Below are 21,199 nucleotides of genomic sequence, written 5' to 3'. Positions count from 1 at the left end.
GAGGTGTGAGTAAAGGTCTTGGTGTGAGTAAAGGTCTTAGTATTAGTAAACTGCTTGGTGTGAGTAAAGGTCTTGGTGTGAGTAAAGGTCTTGGTGTGAGTAAAGGTCTTGGTGTGAGTAAAGGTCTTGGTGTGAGTAAAGGTCTTGGTGTGAGTAAAGGTCTTAGTATTAGTAAAGGTCTTGGTGTGAGTAAAGGTCTTGGTGTGAGTAAAGGTCTTGGTGTGAGTAAAGGTCTTGGTGTGTGTAAAGGTCTTGGTGTGTGTAAAGGTCTTGGTATTAGTAAAGGTCTTGGTGTGTGTAAAGGTCTTGGTGTGTAGTAAAGGTCTTAGTGTGAGTAAAGGTCTTGGTGTGAGTAAAGGTCTTAGTGTTAGTAAAGGTCTTGGTGTGAGTAAAGGTCTTGGTGTGAGTAAAGGTCTTGGTGTGAGTAAAGGTCTTGGTGTGAGTAAAGGTCTTGGTTGAGTAAAGGTCTTTGGTGTGAGTAAAGGTCTTGGTGTGAGTAAAGGTCTTAGGTGTAGTAAAGGTCTTGGTGTGTGTAAAGGTCTTGGTGTGAGTAAAGGTCTTAGTATTAGTAAAGGTCTTGGTGTGAGTAAAGGTCTTAAAGGTCTTGTGTGTAAAGGTCTTGTGTGTGAGTAAAGGTCTTGTATTAGTAAAAGGTCTTAGTGTTAGTAAAGGTCTTGGTGTGAGTAAAGGTCTTAGTATTAGTAAAGGTCTTGGTGTGAGTAAAGGTCTTAGTTGTAGTAAAGGTCTTAGTGTGAGTAAAGGTCTTGGTGTGAGTAAAGGTCTTGGTGTGAGTAAAGGTCTTGGTGTGAGTAAAGGTCTTGGTGTGAGTAAAGGTCTTGGTGTGAGTAAAGGTCTGGTGTGAGTGTGAGTAAAGGTCTTGGTGTGAGGTGTGAGTAAAGGTATTGGTGTGTGTAAAGGTCTTAGTATTAGTAAAGGTCTTGGTGTGAGTAAAGGTCTTGGTGTGAGTAAAGGTCTTGGTGTGAGTAAAGGTCTTGGTGTGAGTAAAGGTCTTGGTGTGAGTAAAGGTCTTGGTGTGAGTAAAGGTCTTAGTGTGAGTAAAGGTCTTGGTGTGAGTAAAGGTCTTGGTGTGAGTAAAGGTCTTAGTGTGAGTAAAGGTCTTGGTGTGAGTAAAGGTCTTGGTGTGAGTAAAGGTCTTAGTATTAGTAAAGGTCTTGGTGTGAGTAAAGGTCTGTGAGTAAAGGTCTTGGTGTAAAGGTCTTGGTGTGAGTAAAGGTCTTAGTGAGTCTTAGTAAAGGTCTTAGTGTGAGTAAAGGTCTTGGTGTGAGTAAAGGTCTTGTGTGAGGTGTGAGTAAAGGTCTTGGTGTGAGTAAAGGTCTTAGTGTTAGTAAAGGTCTTGGTGTGAGTAAAGGTCTTGGTGTGAGTAAAGGTCTTGGTGTGAGTAAAGGTCTTGGTGTGAGTAAAGGTCTTGGTGTGAGTAAAGGTCTTGGTGTGAGTAAAGGTCTTGGTGTGAGTAAAGGTCTTGGTGTAGTAAAGGTCTTGGTGTGAGTAAAGGTCTTGGTGTGAGTAAAGGTCTTAGTATTAGTAAAGGTCTTGGTGTGAGTAAAGGTCTTAGTGTTAGTAAAGGTCTTGGTGTGAGTAAAGGTCTTGTGTGTGAGTAAAGGTCTTGGTGTGAGTAAAGGTCTTAGTGTGTGTAAAGGTCTTGGTGTGTGTAAAGGTCTTAGTGTGTAGTAAAGGTCTTGGTGTGAGTAAAGGTCTTGGTGTGTAGTAAAGGTCTTGGTGTGAGTAAAGGTCTTGGTGTGTGTAAAGGTCTTAGTATTAGTAAAGGTCTTGGTGTGTGTAAAGGTCTTGGTGTGTGTAAAGGTCTTAGTATTAGTAAAGGTCTTGGTGTGAGTAAAGGTCTTAGTTGTAGTAAAGGTCTTGGTGTGAGTAAAGGTCTTGGTGTGAGTAAAGGTCTTGGTGTTAGTAAAGGTCTTGGTGTGAGTAAAAAGGTCTTAGTATGAGTAAAGGTCTTGGTGTGAGTAAAGGTCTTGGTGTGAGTAAAGGTCTTGGTGTGAGTAAAGGTCTTGGTGTGAGTAAAGGTCTTAGTATTAGTAAAGGTCTTAGTATTAGTAAAGGTCTTGGTGTGAGTAAAGGTCTTGTGTGTGTAAAGGTCTTGGTGTGTGTAAAGGTCTTGGTGTGAGTAAAGGTCTTAGTATTAGTAAAGGTCTTGGTGTGTGTAAAGGTCTTGGTGTGTAAAGGTCTTAGTATTAGTAAAGGTCTTGGTGTGAGTAAAGGTCTTAGTTGTAGTAAAGGAATTGGTGTGAGTAAAGGTCTTGGTGTGAGTACAGGTCTTGGTGTGAGTAAAGGTCTTGGTGTGAGTAAAGGTCTTGGTGTGAGCAAAGGTCTTGGTGTGAGTAATGGTCTTGGTGTGAGGTGTGAGTAAAGGTCTTGGTGTGTGTAAAGGTCTTGGTGTGTGTAAAGTTCTTAGTATTAGTAAAGGTATTGGTGTGAGTAAAGGTCTTGGTGTGAGGTGTGAGTAAAGGTCTTGGTGTGAGTAAAGGTATTGGTGTGAGTAAAGGTCTTGATGTGAGGTGTGAGTAAATGTCTTGGTGTGAGTAAAGGTCTTAGTATTAGTAAAGGTCTTGGTGTGAGTAAAGGTCTTAGTATTAGTAAAGGTCTTGGTGTGAGTAAAGGTATTGGTGTGAGTAAAGGTCTTGGTGTGAGCAAAGGTCTCAGTATTAGTAAAGGTATTGGTGTGAGGTGTGAGTAAAGGTCTTGGTGTGAGTAAAAGTCTTGGTGTGAGTAAAGGTCTTGGTGTGAGTAAAGGTCTTGGTGTGAGTAAAGGTCTTGGTGTGAGTAAAGGTATTGGTATGAGTAAAGGTATTGGTGTGAGGTGTGAGTAAAGGTCTTGGTGTGAGTAAAGGTCTTGGTGTGAGTAAAGGTCTTGGTGTGAGTAAAGGTCTTGGTGTGAGTAAAAGTCTTGGTGTGAGTAAAGGTCTTGGTGTGAGTAAAGGTCTTAGTATTAGTAAAGGTCTTAGTATTAGTAAAGGTCTTAGTATTAGTAACGGTCTTAGTATTAGTAAAGGTCTTGGTGTGAGTAAAGGTCTTAGTATTAGTAAAGGTCTTGGTGTGAGTAAAGGTCTTGGTGTGAGTAAAGGTCTTGGTGTGAGTAAAGGTATTGGTGTGAGTAAAGGTCTTAGTATTAGTAAAGGTCTTAGTATTAGTAAAGGTCTTGGTGTGAGTAAAGGTCTTGGTGTGAGTAAAGGTCTTGGTGTGAGTAAAGGTCTTGGTGTGAGTAAAGGTCTTGGTGTGAGTAAAAGTCTTGGTGTGAGTAAAGGTCTTGGTGTGAGTAAAGGTCTTGTGTGAGTATGAGTAAAGGTCTTGGTGTGAGTAAAGGTCTTGGTGTGAGTAAAGGTCTTGGTGTGAGTAAAGGTCTTGGTGTGAGTAAAGGTCTTGGTGTGAGGTGTGAGTAAAGGTATTGGTGTGAGTAAAGGTCTTAGTATTAGTAAAGGTCTTGGTGTGAGTAAAGGTCTTGGTGTGAGTAAAGGTCTTGGTGTGAGTAAAGGTCTTGGTGTGAGTAAAGGTCTTGGTGTGAGTAAAGGTCTTGGTGTGAGTAAAGGTCTTAGTATTAGTAAAGGTCTTGGTGTGAGTAAAGGTCTTAGTGTGAGTAAAGGTCTTGTGTTAGTAAAGGTCTTGGTGTGAGTAAAGGTCTTGGTGTGTGTAAAGGTCTTGGTGTGAGTAAAGGTCTTAGTATTAGTAAAGGTCTTGGTGTGAGTAAAGGTCTTGGTGTGAGTAAAGGTCTTGGTGTGAGTAAAGGTCTTGGTGTGTGTAAAGGTCTTAGTATTAGTAAAGGTCTTGTGTGTGTAAAGGTCTTGGTGTGTGTAAAGGTCTTAGTATTAGTAAAGGTCTTGGTGTGAGTAAAGGTCTTAGTTGTAGTAAAGGAATTGGTGTGAGTAAAGGTCTTGGTGTGAGTAAAGGTCTTGGTATGTAGTAAAGGTCTTGGTGTGAGTAAAGGTCTTGGTGTGAGTAAAGGTCTTGGTGTGAGTAAAGGTCTTGGTGTGTGTAAAGGTCTTGGTGTGTGTAAAGGTCTTAGTATTAGTAAAGGTCTTGGTGTGAGTAAAGGTCTTGGTGTGAGTAAAGGTCTTGGTGTGTGTAAAGGTATTGGTGTGTGTAAAGGTCTTAGTATTAGTAAACTGCTTGGTGTGTGTAAAGGTCTTGGTATGTGTAAAGGTCTTAGTATTAGTAAAGGTCTTGGTGTGAGTAAAGGTCTTAGTGTGTAAAGTCTTGGTGTAAAGGTCTTGGTGTGAGTAAAGGTCTTGGTGTGAGTAAAGGTCTTGGTGTGAGTAAAGGTCTTGGTGTGAGTAAAGGTCTTGGTGTGAGTAAAGGTCTTGGTGTGAGTAAAGGTCTTGTGTGAGTAAAGGTCTTGGTGTGTGTAAAGGTCTTGTTAGTAAAGGTCTTGGTGTGAGTAAAGGTCTTGAGTAAAGGTCTTATGTGAGGTGTGAGTAAGAAAGGTCTTGGTGTGAGTAAAGGTCTTAGTGTTAGTAAAGGTCTTTGGTGTGAGTAAAGGTCTTAGTATTAGTAAAGGTCTTGGTGTGAGTAAAGGTCTTGTGTGAGTAAAGGTCTTGGTGTGTGTAAAGGTCTTGGTGTGAGTAAAGGTCTTAGTTGTAGTAAAGGTCTTGGTGTGAGTAAAGGTCTTGTGAAAGTAAAGGTCTTGGTGTGAGTAAAGGTCTTGGTGTGAGTAAAGGTCTTGGTGTGAGTAAAGGTCTTGGTGTGAGTAAAGGTCTTAGTATTAGTAAAGGTCTTGGTGTGAGTAAAGGTCTTGGTGTGAGTAAAGGTCTTGGTGTGAGTAAAGGTCTTGTGTGAGTAAAGGTCTTGGTGTGAGTAAAGGTCTTGGTGTGAGTAAAGGTCTTGGTGTGAGTAAAGGTCTTGGTGTAGTAAAGGTCTTGGTGTGTAGTAAAGGTCTTAGTGTTAGTAAAGGTCTTAGTATTAGTAAAGGTCTTGGTGTGAGTAAAGGTCTTAGTGTGTAGTAAAGGTCTTGGTGTGAGTAAAGGTATTGGTGTGAGTAAAAAGGTGTGAGGTGTAGTAAAGGTCTTGGTGTGAGTAAAGGTCTTGGTATGAGTAAAGGTCTTAGTATTAGTAAAGGTCTTGGTGTGAGTAAAGGTCTTGGTGTGAGTAAAGGTCTTGGTGTGAGTAAAGGTCTTGGTGTGAGTAAAGGTCTTGGTGTGAGTAAAGGTCTTAGTGTGAGTAAAGGTCTTGGTGTGAGTAAAGGTCTTGGTGTGAGTAAAGGTCTTGGTGTGAGTAAAGGTCTTGGTGTGAGTAAAGGTCTTAGTATTAGTAAAGGTCTTGGTGTGAGTAAAGGTCTTGGTGTGAGTAAAGGTCTTGGTGTGTGAGTAAAGGTCTTGGTGTGAGTAAAGGTCTTAGTGTGTCTTAGTAAAGGTCTTAGTATTAGTAAAGGTCTTGGTGTGAGTAAAGGTCTTGGTGTGAGTAAAGGTCTTGTGTGAGTAAAGGTCTTGGTGTGAAAGGTCTTGGTGTGAGTAAAGGTCTTGGTGTGAGTAAAGGTGTAGTAAAGGTCTTGGTGTGAGTAAAGGTCTTAGTGTGAGTAAAGGTCTTGGTGTTAGTAAAGGTCTTAGTGTGAGTAAAAGTCTTGGTGTGAGTAAAGGTCTTGGTGTGAGTAAAGGTCTTAGTGTTAGTAAAGGTCTTGGTGTGAGTAAAGGTCTTGGTGTGAGTAAAGGTCTTGGTGTGAGGTGTGAGTAAAGGTCTTGGTGTGAGTAAAGGTCTTGGTGTGAGTAAAGGTCTTGGTGTGAGTAAAGGTCTTGTGTGAGTAAAGGTCTTGGTGTGAGTAAAGGTCTTAGTGTGAGTAAAGGTCTTAGTATTAGTAAAGGTCTTAGTATGTAGTAAAGGTCTTGGTGTGAGTAAAGGTCTTAGTAAAGGTCTTGGTGTGAGTAAAGGTCTTAGTGTGAGTAAAGGAATTGGTGTGCAAAGGTCTTAGTTGAGTAAAGGTCTTGTGTAGTAAAGGTCTTGGTGTGAGTAAAGGTCTTAGTATTAGTAAAGGTCTTGGTGTGAGTAAAGGTCTTGGTGTGAGTAAAGGTCTTGGTGTGAGTAAAGGTCTTGGTGTGAGTAAAGGTCTTGGTGTGAGTAAAGGTCTTGGTGTGTGAGTAAATGTCTTAGTATTAGTAAAGGTCTTAGTATTAGTAAAGGTCTTGGTGTGAGTAAAGGTCTTAGGTGTGAGTAAAGGTCTTGGTGTGTAAAAAGTCTTAAAGGTCTTGGTGTGAGTAAAGGTCTTGGTATTAGTAAAGGTCTTGGTGTGAGTAAAGGTCTTGGTGTGAGTAAAGGTCTTGGTGTGAGCAAAGGTCTTGGTGTGAGTAAAGGTCTTGGTGTGAGTAAAGGTCTTGGTGTGTAAAGGTCTTGGTGTGTGTAAAGGTCTTAGTATTAGTAAAGGTCTTGGTGTGAGTAAAGGTCTTGGTGTGAGTAAAGGTCTTAGTATTAGTAAAGGTCTTGGTGTGAGTAAAGGTCTTGGTGTGAGTAAAGGTCTTGGTGTGAGTAAAGGTCTTGGTGTGTGTAAAGGTCTTGGTGTGAGTAAAGGTCTTGTGTGTGTAAAGGTCTTGGTGTGAGTAAAGGTCTTGGTGTGAGTAAAGGTCTTAGTATTAGTAAAGGTCTTGGTGTGTGTAAAGGTCTTGGTGTGTGTAAAGGTCTTAGTATTAGTAAAGGTCTTGGTGTGAGTAAAGGTCTTAGTGTGTAGTAAAGGTCTTGGTGTGAGTAAAGGTCTTGGTGTGAGTAAAGGTCTTGAGTAAAGGTCTTAGTAAAAGGTCTTGGTGTGTGTAAAGGTCTTGGTGTGTGTAAAGGTCTTAGTATTAGTAAAGGTCTTGTGTGAGTAAAGGTCTTGGTGTGTGTAAAGGTCTTGGTGAGTAAAGGTCTTGGTGTGAGTAAAGGTCTTAGTATGAGTAAAGGTCTTGGTGTGTGTAAAGGTCTTGGTATGTGTAAAGGTCTTAGTATTAGTAAAGGTATTGGTGTGGTGTGAGTAAAGGTATTGGTGTGAGTAAAGGTCTTGGTGTAGTAAAGGAATTGTGTGAGTAAAGGTCTTGGTGTGAGTAAAGGTCTTGGTGTGAGTAAAGGTCTTGGTGTGAGTAAAGGTCTTGGTGTGAGCAAAGGTCTTGGTGTGAGTAAAGTCTTGGTCTTGGTGTGAGTAAAGGTCTTGAGTGTGAGTGTCTTGTGTGTGTAAAGGTCTTGGTGTGTGTAAAGTTCTTAGTATTAGTAAAGGTATTGGTGTGAGTAAAGGTCTTGGTGTGAGGTGTGAGTAAAGGTCTTGGTGTGAGTAAAAGGTCTTGGTGTGAGTAAAGGTCTTGATGTGAGGTGTGAGTGAGTAAATGTCTTGGTGTGAGTAAAGGTCTTAGTATTAGTAAAGGTCTTGGTGTGAGTAAAGGTCTTAGTATTAGTAAAGGTCTTGGTGTGAGTAAAGGTATTGGTGTGAGTAAAGGTCTTGGTGTGAGTAAAGGTCTTAGTATTAGTAAAGGTATTTGAGGTGTGAGTAAAGGTCTTAGTGTGAGTAAAAGTCTTGGTGTGAGTAAAGGTCTTGGTGTGAGTAAAGGTCTTGGTGTGAGTAAAGGTCTTAGTGTGAGTAAAGGTCTTGGTGTGAGTAAAGGTCTTGGTGTGAGTAAAGGTCTTGGTGTGAGTAAAGGTCTTGGTGTGAGTAAAGGTCTTAGTGTGAGTAAAGGTCTTGGTGTGAGTAAAGGTATTGTGAGTAAAGGTCTTGGTGTGAGTAAAGGTCTTGGTGTGAGTAAAGGTCTTGGTGTGAGTAAAGGTCTTGGTGTGAGTAAAAGTCTTGGTGTGAGTAAAGGTCTTGGTGTGAGTAAAGGTCTTAGTATTAGTAAAGGTCTTAGTATTACTAAAGGTCTTAGTATTAGTAACGGTCTTAGTATTAGTAAAGGTTTTGTGTGAGTAAAGGTCTTAGTATTAGTAAAGGTCTTGGTGTGAGTAAAGGTCTTGGTGTGAGTAAAGGTCTTGGTGTGAGGTGTGAGTAAAGGTATTGGTGTGAGTAAAGGTCTTAGTATTAGTAAAGGTCTTGTGTGTGTGTAAAGGTCTTGGTGTGAGTAAAGGTCTTGTGTGAGTAAAGGTCTTAGTATTAGTAAAGGTCTTGGTGTGTGTAAAGGTCTTGGTGTGAGTAAAGGTCTTGGTGTGAGGTGTGAGTAAAGGTATTGGTGTGAGGTGAGTAAAGTGTCTTGTGTGAGTAAAGGTCTTAGTAGGTTAGTAAAGGTCTTGGTGTGAGTAAAGGTCTTGGTGTGTATTAGTAAAGGTCTTGGTGTGAGTAAAGGTCTTGGTGTGAGTAAAGGTCTTGGTGTGAGTAAAGGTCTTGGTGTGAGTAAAGGTCTTGGTGTGAGTGTGAGTAAAGGTCTTGGTGTGAGTAAAGGTCTTGGTGTGAGTAAAGGTCTTAGTTGTAGTAAAGGTCTTGGTGTGAGTAAAGGTTTTGTGTGAGTAAAGGTCTTGGTGTTAGTACAGGTCTTGGTGTGAGTAAAGGTCTTGGTGTGAGTAAAGGTCTTGGTGTGAGTAAAGGTCTTTGTGAGTAAAGGTCTTAGTGTGTGTAAAGGTCTTGGTGTGTGTAAATGTCTTAGTATTAGTAAAGGTCTTGGTGTGAGTAAAGGTCTGGTGTGTGAGTAAAAGGTCTTGGTGTGTGTAAAGGTATTGGTGTGTGTAAAGGTCTTAGTATTAGTAAACTGCTTGGTGTGTGTAAAGGTCTTGGTATGTGTAAAGGTCTTAGTATTAGTAAAGGTCTTGGTGTGAGTAAAGGTCTTAGTTGTAGTAAAGGAATTGGTGTGAGTAAAGGTCTTGGTGTGAGTACAGGTCTTGGTGTGAGTAAAGGTCTTGGTGTGAGTAAAGGTCTTGGTGTGAGCAAAGGTCTTGGTGTGAGTAATGGTCTTGGTGTGAGGTGTGAGTAAAGGTCTTGGTGTGTGTAAAGGTCTTGGTGTGTGTAAAGTTCTTAGTATTAGTAAAGGTATTGGTGTGAGTAAAGGTCTTGGTGTGAGGTGTGAGTAAAGGTCTTGGTGTGAGTAAAGGTATTGGTGTGAGTAAAGGTCTTGATGTGAGGTGTGAGTAAATGTCTTGGTGTGAGTAAAGGTCTTAGTATTAGTAAAGGTCTTGGTGTGAGTAAAGGTCTTAGTATTAGTAAAGGTCTTGGTGTGAGTAAAGGTATTGGTGTGAGTAAAGGTCTTGGTGTGAGTAAAAGTCTTGGTGTGAGTAAAGGTCTTGGTGTGAGTAAAGGTCTTAGTATTAGTAAAGGTCTTGGTGTGAGTAAAGGTATTGGTGTGAGTAAAGGTCTTGGTGTGAGTAAAAGTCTTGGTGTGAGTAAAGGTCTTGGTGTGAGTAAAGGTCTTGGTGTGAGTAAAGGTCTTGGTGTGAGTAAAGGTATTGGTATGAGTAAAGGTATTGGTGTGAGGTGTGAGTAAAGGTCTTGGTGTGAGTAAAGGTCTTGGTGTGAGTAAAGGTCTTGGTGTGAGTAAAGGTCTTGGTGTGAGTAAAAGTCTTGGTGTGAGTAAAGGTCTTGGTGTGAGTAAAGGTCTTAGTATTAGTAAAGGTCTTAGTATTAGTAAAGGTCTTAGTATTAGTAACGGTCTTAGTATTAGTAAAGGTTTTGGTGTGAGTAAAGGTCTTAGTATTAGTAAAGGTCTTGGTGTGAGTAAAGGTCTTGGTGTGAGCAACGGTCTTGGTGTGAGGTGTGAGTAAAGGTATTGGTGTGAGTAAAGGTCTTAGTATTAGTAAAGGTCTTAGTATTAGTAAAGGTCTTGGTGTGTGTAAAGGTCTTGGTGTGAGTAAAGGTCTTGGTGTGAGTAAAGGTCTTAGTATTAGTAAAGGTATTGGTGTGTGTAAAGGTCTTGGTGTGAGTAAAGGTATTGGTGTGAGGTGTGAGTAAATGTATTGGTGTGAGGTGTGAGTAAAGGTATTGGTGTGTGTAAAGGTCTTGGTGTGAGTAAAGGTATTGGTGTGAGGTGTGAGTAAAGGTATTGGAGTGTGTAAAGGTCTTAGTATTCATAAAGCTATTGGTGATGACATTAAGGAAGGAGAGATTCATTTTAACAGGATTAAAAAATAACTTGTCTCTCTCTCCTCTCCCAACAGCTATCACCCATAATAAGCAGCACCGGCTGTTTCAGGAGGGGGCGCTGGCTAGTATAGGGGTACAGAACTTTGCTGAGGTAGGGGTGACGGTAGATCTGGTGAAGGGGGCGAAGGATGCCAGGAAGAGACGAGCGGTCGGTGCCATGTACAGAACAGCAGGCATCGCCACTGGCATCGGGCACAGCTCCACAGAACTGCTGCTGCAACCACGGAGCCCACTGGTAGGCATGATATACACACGCACAGGCACACACACACACACACACGCACGCACACACACACCACCATTTACACACCCGTTACTGCTTTCCATAAACCTCTCCACAACCCTTTCCAAGGTCCAGTTCCTCTCTCTCTCTAAATATACAGACACGCCATGACTTTATCAACTCGGTTCTGCTCTCCGCTCCCACCACAAAACCTTAGCAACAAACACTCCTCAACTCAATCCATAGTCAACTTATGACCTGGCCCCACCAAAGGCAAACCCCTTGACTCAATCCACCCTCCCTGACCAAACACTTCGCTAGTCTTTTCCAGTGTTCCAATCAGGCTAAGTTTAGCATCCAGCCCTGTGGCCACAAACTCCCTCATCCGTCCTGCCTGGTCTATGTCTGCTGTCTCCCCTGATGAACTTAGGGCCCGGGCTGAGGCTTAGGCTGCAATGTTAGGTTGGGACTGGAGCGGTATTCTGGGGCTTGGGCTGAAGCTAGGAATGAGACTGGGACTGGGAGGGATGCTATCCAGAATAGGTGGGTTCTAGGCTGCCTGGGTTTGGGACTGGGAGGGATGTTATCCAGAATAGGTGGGTTCTAGGCTGCCTTTGGTTGGGACTGGGAGGGATGCTATCCAGAATAGGTGGGTTCTAGGCTGCCTGGGGTTGGGCCTGGGAGGGATGCTATCCAGAATAGGTGGGTTCTAGGCTGCCTAGGGCTGGGGCTGGGACTGGGAGGGATGCTATCCAGAATAGGTGGGTTCTAGGCTGCCTGGGGTTGGGACTGGAAGGGATGCTATCCAGATTAGGTGGGTTCTAGGCTGGCTGGGACTGGGAGGGATGCTATCCAGAATAGGTGGGTTCTAGGCTGACTGGGAGGGATGCTATCCAGAATAGGTGGGTTCTCGGCTGCCTGGGGTTGGGACTGGGAGGGATGCTATCCAGGATATGTGGGTTCCAGGCTGGCTGAGGCTGGAGCTGGGACTGGGAGGGATGCTAGCCAGGCTAGGTGGGTTCTGGGCTGGGACTGGGAGGGATGCTAGCCAGGCTAGGTGGGTTCTGGGCTGGGGCTGGGACTATTAGGGATGCTAGTCAGGCTAGGTGGGTTTTGGGCTGGGACTGGGAGGGATGCTAGCCAGGCTAGGTGGGTTCTAGGCTGAGGCTGGGGCTGGGACTGGGAGGGATGCTAGCCAGGCTAGGTGGGTTCTGGGCTGAGGCTGATGCTGGTGCTGGGACTGGGAGGGATGCTAGCCAGGCTAGGTGGGTTCTGGGCTGGGACTGGGAGGGATGCTAGCCAGGCTAGGTGGGTTCTGGGCTGGGGCTGGGACTAGGAGGGATGCTAGTCAGGCTAGGTGGGTTCTGGGCTGGGACTGGGAGGGATGCTAGCCTGGCTAGGTGGGTTCTAGGCTGAGGCTGGGGCTGGGACTGGAAGGGACGCTAGCCAGGCTAGTTGGGTTCTGGGCTGAGGCTGGTGCTGGTGCTGTGACTGGGAGGGATGCTAGCCAGGCTAGGTGGGTTCTGGGCTGGGACTGGGAGGGATGCTAGCCAGGCTAGGTGGGTTCTGGGCTGCCTGGAGCTGCTGTCTGCTTCTGGTGGATGTATGTTTTTCCTCGCCCTCACACTTAGTTGAGGACTGAAGTGGAGACAAGTGGAGAGCATGCGTGAGACAAGTGGAGAGCGGGCGCGAGACAAGTGGAGAGAGAGCGAATACAAGTGGAGAGAGGGCGCGATACAAGTGGAGAGAGGGCGCGAAACAAGTGGAGAGAGGGCGCGATACAAGTGGAGAGAGGGCGCGATACAAGTGGAGAGAGGGCGCGAGACAAGTGGAGAGGGGGAAGAGATGGGTGAGAAGTGTGGAGAGAGGGGGAGAGTGGAGGGTGGGTAGTTCCTGAAGGTGAGGTGCTGGTGACCAACATTTTGTTTATTAGTAATTCCACTGCCTGTCTTCGCCTGGAGCAAAAACAACCCCCATGAAAAGCATCTCCCTCCAGTGCTGGCTGCCCCATACTGAAGGCTAGCGCTTGTCTGGCATTTTCTGATCTGTGCTGGAGTCTGACTGTGATGTCTGTGCTGGTCTAGCCAATCTGTTTTTAGATCAGCGGGCAACAAGGCTGAGAACGGGGATGGAGATGTCAGCCTTTGTGTGGAACTGACAATGATAGATCAAATTGTCCGCATCTGGAAATACACAAAGAGAAACACACGCTAATGCACGCTCGCTCACACACACACACACACACACACACACACACACACACACACACACACACACACACACACACACACACACACACACACACAATGTTGCTGATCTGTGCGTGTTGGTAGGCACAAATTATGTGTAAGCCTACTGCAGCCAGAACCAATCCGATCTACTTTGCATGAGGAAACCACTGCATTTCTACAGACTTGTGCTTCCAGAGAAAATCGTACAGTCATGCATATTTCCCCTAAACTTCTGGTACTGCCAGGTTTGGGCGGGTTGAGGGTGGGGATTTTTCATTCTCTTGACTGGGGCCTGGGATTCTGTGGGCCCTGGGGAGATCATGCCTAGATGGAGTGTCAATATTAGGTATCAGTGTGTGTCAGTGAGTGTCTCTGGCCTTCAAATCAAATTTGATCAACACGACAACACCTTATCCCAAAAAGATTTGGCATGGGTCCCTTAAAAAGTTCTACAGGTGCATCATTGAGAGCATCCTGTCGTGTCTTTGGTTATGCCGGATTAAGTGATATGACATGCTATTCTATAAAATAATTTATCCGTAATTAATATTACCTGATTGAGCTAATCATGTAAATGTAATTAACTAGAGAGTCGGGCACCACTAATAATATTTATAGAGCTGTTATCTTCCGAATAAACTCTTAAAGACCTAGTAAATTGCTGGTAAATTGAATACGTTGTAGTAACGTCGTTGTGTGGTAGACGGGATACTCTGTCTGTTCCTTCCTAACCCTCGTTTGCATCTGCTGTTGCTAACTCAACGGCTAGGAGGTATCACTTCTGCAGTGAATACGAGTTCAAAGTTCATACCATTCGCAACCAAAGCTCACGCTGATGTTGGCTTCGTTCTGTAGTTATTATCTGAACCATTCTGACATCGGACCGTCGTCCTCGGAACAGGAGGTTATGTTGTCGTCAAGGGCTTATATAGGAAGGGAGAGGAGGGTGTGTTTGAAAAGTTTTATAGCCCATGTTCCTTCACAGGGGCGGGCCACTGAATGAGGAGAGCCCTATCTTTTGAAAACCCAAATCTCACATTTTAGAAGCTAAAATCACATTTCATCCCATCACGAATAATTTAATATTCAAACATTTAAATTGAACAACAATTCCACGTGAATCAGATAACTCTGATGTGTAGACTTTCCACTGTAGAGTTTGTCATCTTATCATTGGTGAGAATGTCTCAGATGACAACCGAACTGACATCATATTCATTAAGTACCACCGCATATGTTCAATTGGTCGGATTACCAGAATATAGTTAATTTCCCCCCACCTTCTGATGTTCCCAGAATCTCTATGTTAACCAAGGGGTTTGCAAATGTAACATCAGCAGAGTAGAGAGAGGAAAAAGGGGGAAAGAGGTATTTATGACTGTCATAAACCTATCCCCAGGCCAACGTCATGACTGGTTGCATCCGCCTGGTATGGCAACTGCTCAGCGCTACAGAGGGTAGTGTGTACGGCCCAGTACATCATTTCTTGACATCCAGGACCTATTTTTATCATTTTTATCCCATTTTCATGGTATCCAATTGGTCTTGTCTCTTTTCAGTCTTGTCTCATCGCTGCAATTCCCATACGGACTCGGGAGAGGTGAAGGTCGAGAGACGTGCGTCCCCCGAAAAACAACCCAGCCAGCTTCTTGACACTGCCCACTTAACCCGGAAGCCAGCCGCACTAATGTGTTGGAGGAAACATTGTACAGCTGGCGACCGTGTCCGCAACAGGAGTCGCTAGTGTGCGATGGGTCAAGGACATCCCTCCCGGCGACACCCTCCCCTAACCCGGACGACACTGGGTCAATTTTGCGCCGCCCCATGGGGCTCCCGGTGTCGGCCAGGCTGCGACAGATCCTGGACTCGAACCCAGAATCTCTAGTGGCACAGCCTTTGACCACTGCGCCACTCGGGAGGCCATTCCAGGACCTATATACTAGGCGGTATATAGGTGCCACACTATCCCATCCAAGCCCATCCATCCTCCCCTACCCAAGCCTGTCCACCCCACCCAATCTTGTCCCAGCCCTGCCTAGAGCCCTGAATAGCGGGCATTTAACCTCATACAGGAAACAGCGGACACACTTCAGGCTTTTACACAACTAGGACCAATTTTGTCCAGCCATGTGTGTGTTAGCATCAGCTATAACCCTGTCTTATTAGCACAGCCAATATTACACAAACAGGATCTGAATAGTGTACTGGAACTAAACTCTCTCATTCCCACTCTCCCACTCCTTCCCTCCCTCTATGGACACAGCTCTCTCTGATGGTGAAAGTGATCCCCAGCCCTGATTGGTTCGTGGGGGTGGACAGTCTCAACCTCTGTGAAGGCGGCAAGTGGAAACAGGAAGCGACCCTTGACCTTCAACCCTTTGATGCAGGAACGGACAGCGGTTTCACTTTCTCCTCTCCCAACTACCCCACTGTCCCCCAGGAAAACATCACACGGGTGAGATAGATGACTTCGCCCCTCTTTTCACTTTCACCTGAGGGGGAAAGAGGGCCATGGAGGTTACCCCTTCCTCTGTAATGACTAGGCTTTAAATAGACCAAACATAGCTTGTTTCGGGGAAACGGCCCACCCCTTTTTATGTAGGTATGCTGCTAACATTACCCCAATATGAAAGACTTGAAAGTGTAGGCCTAATTAATTTTTCCCACTAACAAAATGTCACAGTTCAAGCACACAGCTTTGAATTATTAATGAGTACCGGTAATAATCTGATTTTATTTGTGTTTTAGAGTTTGTTGTTGACAGTTTTCTATGTGCTGTTGTCCCCCTCCAGATTACTTCCCAGATGCCCAAGCACCCAGCCAACTCCTTCTACTACCCCCGTCTCACAGAGCTGCCGCCCATAGCCTCCATACGGCTAACCAGACAGAGACGTTCATCCTCCCGTCAAACTCCCATGTCCAATCACATTCTGCCTCTCCCTATCCACCCTCAACGCTTCTCAGGTAGGTTGACATGGACACAGTCGTGTGCATGGCGCTTTCAAATCTCTCTCTTTCTCTCACTCTGTTTATCACAATTCAGTGTATTTATGTGCTATTAATTCACTACATTCTCTCTCTCTCTCTCTCTCTATCCACCTCTCAGAGACACCTTTGGATTGTGAGGTGTCTCTGTGGTCATCTTGGGGTCTGTGTCTGGGGCCCTGCTCCAGTGGAGGGGTCCGCCACCGTACCCGCTACATCCTCCTGTGGCCAGCTAACGCTGGAGCCCCTTGTCCTGAGATGGAGGAGCAGACCGAGTGCACGGCACACAACTGCCTGAAGCCCCAGTGACCCCTGACAGAGTAGGGTGAAGTTGCCCCTAGACACCGATCTAAAGCCTTTCAGGTTCAGGCCAGTAAGGTTAGGATTAGGTTGGGAACGGTAAGCTGATCCTAGAACAGGGGCAATTTCTAGTTGGAGCGACTCCCATGCCCATCTCCAAGTTAACACTGGGACTCATACACATTGCCGGACCACAAACAGACCACAATAATGCAAGCAAGGGACTCTTTCACTGCAGAATGACAGTTTTGTATTAAATGAAGTTGACTTTTTGATGTGGTCTTGGTATAGAGTACTAAAGTCAATCTAAAGTCAAACCAGTCCTCTAATACTTTTCCTTGAGGACTTGTATTAAGAAACACTGTTGTTGATCGATGACAAGCACCCACATGGCAAAAGAGAACAATGACATTATCAGTGGACATAAGAGACACAGCTATGTAGAGTATGTCCTTGCACATAAATAATACTCTCTTACTTTGTGGAACCTGGGGCATTGATTTAAATGGGAATCTTACATGATGCTCAGCTCAGCGCACAGCCATCATTCAACAACCACACAGACAGATTTATAAATACCCTTTTCACAAGACACAACTGAAGGCTAACTATAGCCCAGTACCCCATGTCAGAAACCCATGTCAGAAACCCTAGCCAAGAGAGGGACAGTTTTATCAAATAAAAAGGGATACAGGTTTTGTTTTTGCAGTTATATCTGTTCACTCTTTTAATTTGTAGGACACATTTTGTATATACTGTATGTTATGTTGTGTCTTGTGTAACTCATGATGAAATAAATACAAATGGAGGAGTTTTCAGTAAATAGAAACGTCTGTTTCCTTTGATTTCTGCCAATGCCAAGGGAGTTGAACAGTCTTAATGTGTTAGTTATGAAAAGGCCTTGTCCAAATGCGAAACTGCTGTCACACTGAAGAATGCCCTTGAATTATGTCTAATAGGAGTTCCAGTAATCCACTATTTATTTGTGTCGTGTAATTTTAACCGTATTGACACTTCTTTATTGGTCTGGCTAAGGCCTTTAAGTTTAAGCATTAAAGATGGGGCCTATGGAGTGGCACAGCGGTCTAAGGCACTGCATCACAGTGCTTGAGGCGCCACTACAGACCCGGGTTCGATCCCAGGCTGTTTCACAGCCGGCCGTGACCGGGAGACCCATGAGGTGGCGCACACTTGGCCCAGCGTCGTCTGGTTTGGGGGTGGATTTGGCCGGCTGGGATTTCCCTGTACCATCATGCTCTAGTGACTCCTTGTGGCAGGCCAGGCACCTGCAAGCTGACCCTGAGCGCCAGATGGAAGGTGTTTCCTCCAACACATTGGTGCGGCTGGATTCCGGGTTAAGCGAGCAGTGTGTCAAGAAGCAGTACGGCTTGGCAGGGTCGTGTTTCGGAGGAAGCATGGCTCTCGACCTTCACCTCTCCCGAGTCCGTAGAGGAGTTGCAGCGATAGGACATGATTGTAACTAACAATTGGATGTCACGAAAAAGGGGTAAATAAAATTAAAACATAAAAAAATACAAATACTGTTAGCGTTACACATTCCACGATAGTGCTGGCTGAACACAGATTCAGTTTTCAAAACCTTGTACACCAACACTCTGCATTGTCCAATAATGAGTTATCAAACAAGTGTTCTATTTAATTATGCAGTAATATCTTGCTTTTATTATCTCCATCCTCGACAACTCTGATGAGTGCTATGCCTGTTACATGTTGTTTGGACATGCAGTGCGTTTTTAAATGTTATGGCACCACCTTGTGGTTGACACTGGGACACATGAATTATCTTGTAGGAGTCGGCGTAGGGTCATCCCCCCCAAAAAACAAAGAAATGTTTTTTTTTTAAAGATACTCAGCTTTCAACTTACTCTTGAAAGTTGTAATAGTAGAATGCACAAGATACAATTTTGAAATTGGGTAGTGCATAATCAGTTTTCTTCTTGTCATTTCAGTCATTGCCAGTGGTGGGAAAAAGTACCCAATTGTCATAATTGAGTAAAAGTAATGACACCTTAATAGAAAATGACTCTGAAAGTGAGAAGAAAAATTAAGTGAAATAGTGAATAGAGTGGAGTGAGTAGAAAACGAAGTGAAAGTGAGTCACCCAGTAAAATCCTACTTGAGTAAAAGTCAAATATTTTGGTTTTAAATATACTTAAGTATCAAAAGTAAAAGTATAAATCATTTGAAATTCCTTATATTAAGCAAACCAGACGGCACCGGTTTCTTGTTTTTTATGGATAGCCAGGGGCATGCTGCAACCCTCAGACATAATTTACAAACGAAGCAAGTATTTAGTGAGTCTGCCAGATCAGAAGCAGTAGGGATGACCAGCGATGTTCTCTTGATAATTGTGTGAAAAGATTTGGCATGGGTCCTCAGATCCTCAAAAGGTTCTACAGCTGCACCATCGAGAGCATCCTGACTGGTTGCATCATTGCCTGGTATGGCAAATGCTCGGCCTCCGACCGCAAGGCACGACAGAGGCTAGTGCGTACGGCCCAGTACTTTACTGGGGCCAAGCTTCCTACCATCCAGGACCTCTTTACCAGGCGGTGTCAGAGGAAGGCCCTAAAAATTGTCAAAGACTCCAGCCACCCTAGTCATAGACTGTTCTCTCCGCTACCGCACGGCAAGTGGTACTTTCAAGTTTTTTTACTTAAGTGCTTTACATCACTGGTCATTGCATATCCAGAACCCTCTTTTACGCTGTTACTCTCTGTTTATAATCTATGCTTAGTCACTTTAACTCTACATGTACATATTACCTCAATTACCTCAACTAACCAGTGCCCTTGCACATTGACTCTGTACCGGTACCCCCTGTATATAGCCTCCACATTGACTCTGTACCGGTTCCCCCTGTATATAGCCTCCACATTGACTCTGTACTGGTACCCCCTGTATATGGCCTCCACATTGACTCTGTACCGGTTCCCCCTGTATATAGCCTCCACATTGACTCTGTACTGGTACCCCCTGTATATAGTCTCCACATTGACTCTGTACCGGTTCCCCCTGTATATAGCCTCCACATTGACTCTGTACCGGTACCCCCTGTATATAGCCTCCACATTGACTCTGTACCAGTACCCCCTGTATATGGCCTCCACATTGACTCTGTACCGGTTCCCCCTGTATATAGCCTCCACATTGACTCTGTACTGGTACCCCCTGTATATAGTCTCCACATTGACTCTGTACCGGTTCCCCCTGTATATAGCCTCCACATTGACTCTGTACCGGTACCCCCTGTATATAGTCTCCACATTGACTCTGTACCGGTACCCCCTGTATATAGCCTCCACATTGACTCTGTACCGGTACCCCCTGTATATAGCCTCCACATTGACTCTGTGCCGCTGCATCATGTATGTGGCCTCGCTTGTTATTTTACTGCTGCTGTTTCATTATTTGTTACTTTTATTTTCTATTTTTTACTTAACACTTTTTATTTAAAGCATTGCTGGTTAAGGGCTTGTAAGTAAGCATTTCACTGTAAGGTCTACACCTGCTGTAGTCAGCACGTGACAAATAAAATTGGATTTGAATTATTCAAAATGCAATAAGTACTTTTGGGTGTCAGGGAAAATGTATGGAGTAAAACGTAAATCATTTTCTTTAGAAATGTAGTGAAGTAAAAGTATAACGTTGTAAAAACTATAAATAGTAAAGTACAGATACTCCAAAAAACCACAAGTAGTACTTTCAAGTATTTTTACTTAAGTACTTTACATCACTGGTCATTGCATATCTTAGAGAGGTATTATTCATAACTTGTCATAAATGTTCAGATCAACTAGCCCATTTCACCAAAAGTTTTTTAGCTAGGTTTTTTAGCCCATAGATTTTGTTGTAATGTTTGTCACTTAAATATCACATTAATACACATTAGACATGGCAAAATGTATAGAATTGCAAGAAAAGGAGCTTTAATTATCCATGCACCGTCACTTTACCTCTATCTACATGTACATATTACTAACCTTTGCCACCACACATTGACTCTGTACCGGTATCCCCTGTATATAGACTTGCTATTGTTATTTTACTGCTGCTCTTTAATTTACATATCTATTTTTTTACTTAACACTTATTTTTCTTAAAACTGCATTGTTGGTTAAGGGCTTGTAAGTTAAACATTTCACTGTACTTACACCTGCTGTATTCGGCGCATGTGACAAATCAAATTTGATTTAAAACTGCTAAATGTTCTCTGCACACCATGACAAAATGTGTAGAACTGCATGAAATAAGCTTTAAACCTGCAAAATGTTCTATCTGCCAGCAAGAGGGGTGTCAACGGTTCGTGTCATGGACAGTGCTTGTACCCATAGAAATAGACAGGGTGCCGGACGTTCCCCAATGCTAGGATGGGGGCCTGATCGGAAAAAGTTTAGGAACCCCAGTTGTAGATGACTATTTCAAATCTAAAAATCAAATCAAATCTGATTTGTCACATGCGCCGAATACAACAGGTTCACCTTACAGTGAAGTGCTTACTTACAAACCAACAATGCAGTTTTAAGAAGAAAAAAAGTATATATATATATATATATATATATAAAACAAATAATTAAGGAGCAGCACTAAAATAACAGTAGCGAGGCTATAAACAGTGGGTTCCAGTGCAGGGGCACCGGTTAGTCAAGGTAATATGTACATATACTGTAGGTAGAGGTAAAGTGACTATGCATGGATAATAAACAGAGAGAGCAGAAGCAGACAAGGGGGGGCAATGCAAATAGTCTGGGTTGCCATTTAATGAACAGTTCCAGAGCCTTATGGCTTGGGGGTAGAAGCTGTTAAGGAGCCTTTTGAGCTAGATTTGGCGCTCCGTCACCGCTTTCCGTGCGGTAGAAGAGAGAACAGTCTATGAGAAGTGGCTGGAGTCCTTGGCCATTTTTAGGGCTTTCCTCTGACATCGCCTGGTATAGAGGTCCTGGGTGGCAGGAAGCTTGGCCCCAGTACTGGGCCGTACGCACTACCCTCTGTAGTACCTTGCTCGGAAGCCGAGCAGTTGCCAGGCAATGATGCAACCAGTGCTCTCGATGGTGCTCTCGATGGTGCAGCTGTAGAACTTTTTGAGGATCTGAGGACCCATGCCAAATATTTTCAGTCTCAAGGGGGAATAGGCCAACTGGTAAAACCCCACACTAAAATGCATGTGGTAGACTGTGAAACAGATTGACAGATTTACAGTTTGTGGATTAAGGAGAGCAAAAGGTAAAAAATGACTGCTTCTAAACACCGTGTGTCTGCTTTCTACAGAGATACCGCAACTCTGTTGTATCCAGACAGAAATCATTTTGGTCAGGAAAAAATAAATAAAATCTTTGGGATTTACGTTTTAGGCTAAATTATTTTTTTTCTCACCAGATATCCAGACACGTTGGCTGCGTTTATAAA

At 43.9% G+C, this 21,199-nt stretch overlaps 1 protein-coding gene across 1 annotated transcript in view; it reads left to right on the top strand.

Moving 5' to 3' along the window:
• LOC115129907 (spondin-2-like) overlaps positions 1-16,601 on the top strand; it is a 66,852-nt gene extending 50,251 nt beyond the window's left edge. Inside the window, exons 3-6 of the mRNA XM_029660704.2 lie at positions 10,048-10,268; positions 14,751-14,942; positions 15,280-15,451; positions 15,594-16,601. Coding sequence (XP_029516564.1) covers positions 10,048-10,268; positions 14,751-14,942; positions 15,280-15,451; positions 15,594-15,781 — 773 coding nt within the window. The 3' untranslated portion in view covers positions 15,782-16,601. The remainder of the gene's footprint in view (positions 1-10,047; positions 10,269-14,750; positions 14,943-15,279; positions 15,452-15,593) is intronic.
• Positions 16,602-21,199: the final 4,598 nt, after the last annotated feature.

The sequence above is a fragment of the Oncorhynchus nerka genome, linkage group LG5 (assembly GCF_034236695.1).
Source record: "Oncorhynchus nerka isolate Pitt River linkage group LG5, Oner_Uvic_2.0, whole genome shotgun sequence".
Lineage (NCBI taxonomy): Eukaryota > Metazoa > Chordata > Actinopteri > Salmoniformes > Salmonidae > Oncorhynchus > Oncorhynchus nerka.
This window is presented reverse-complemented; position numbering and strand designations above follow the sequence as displayed.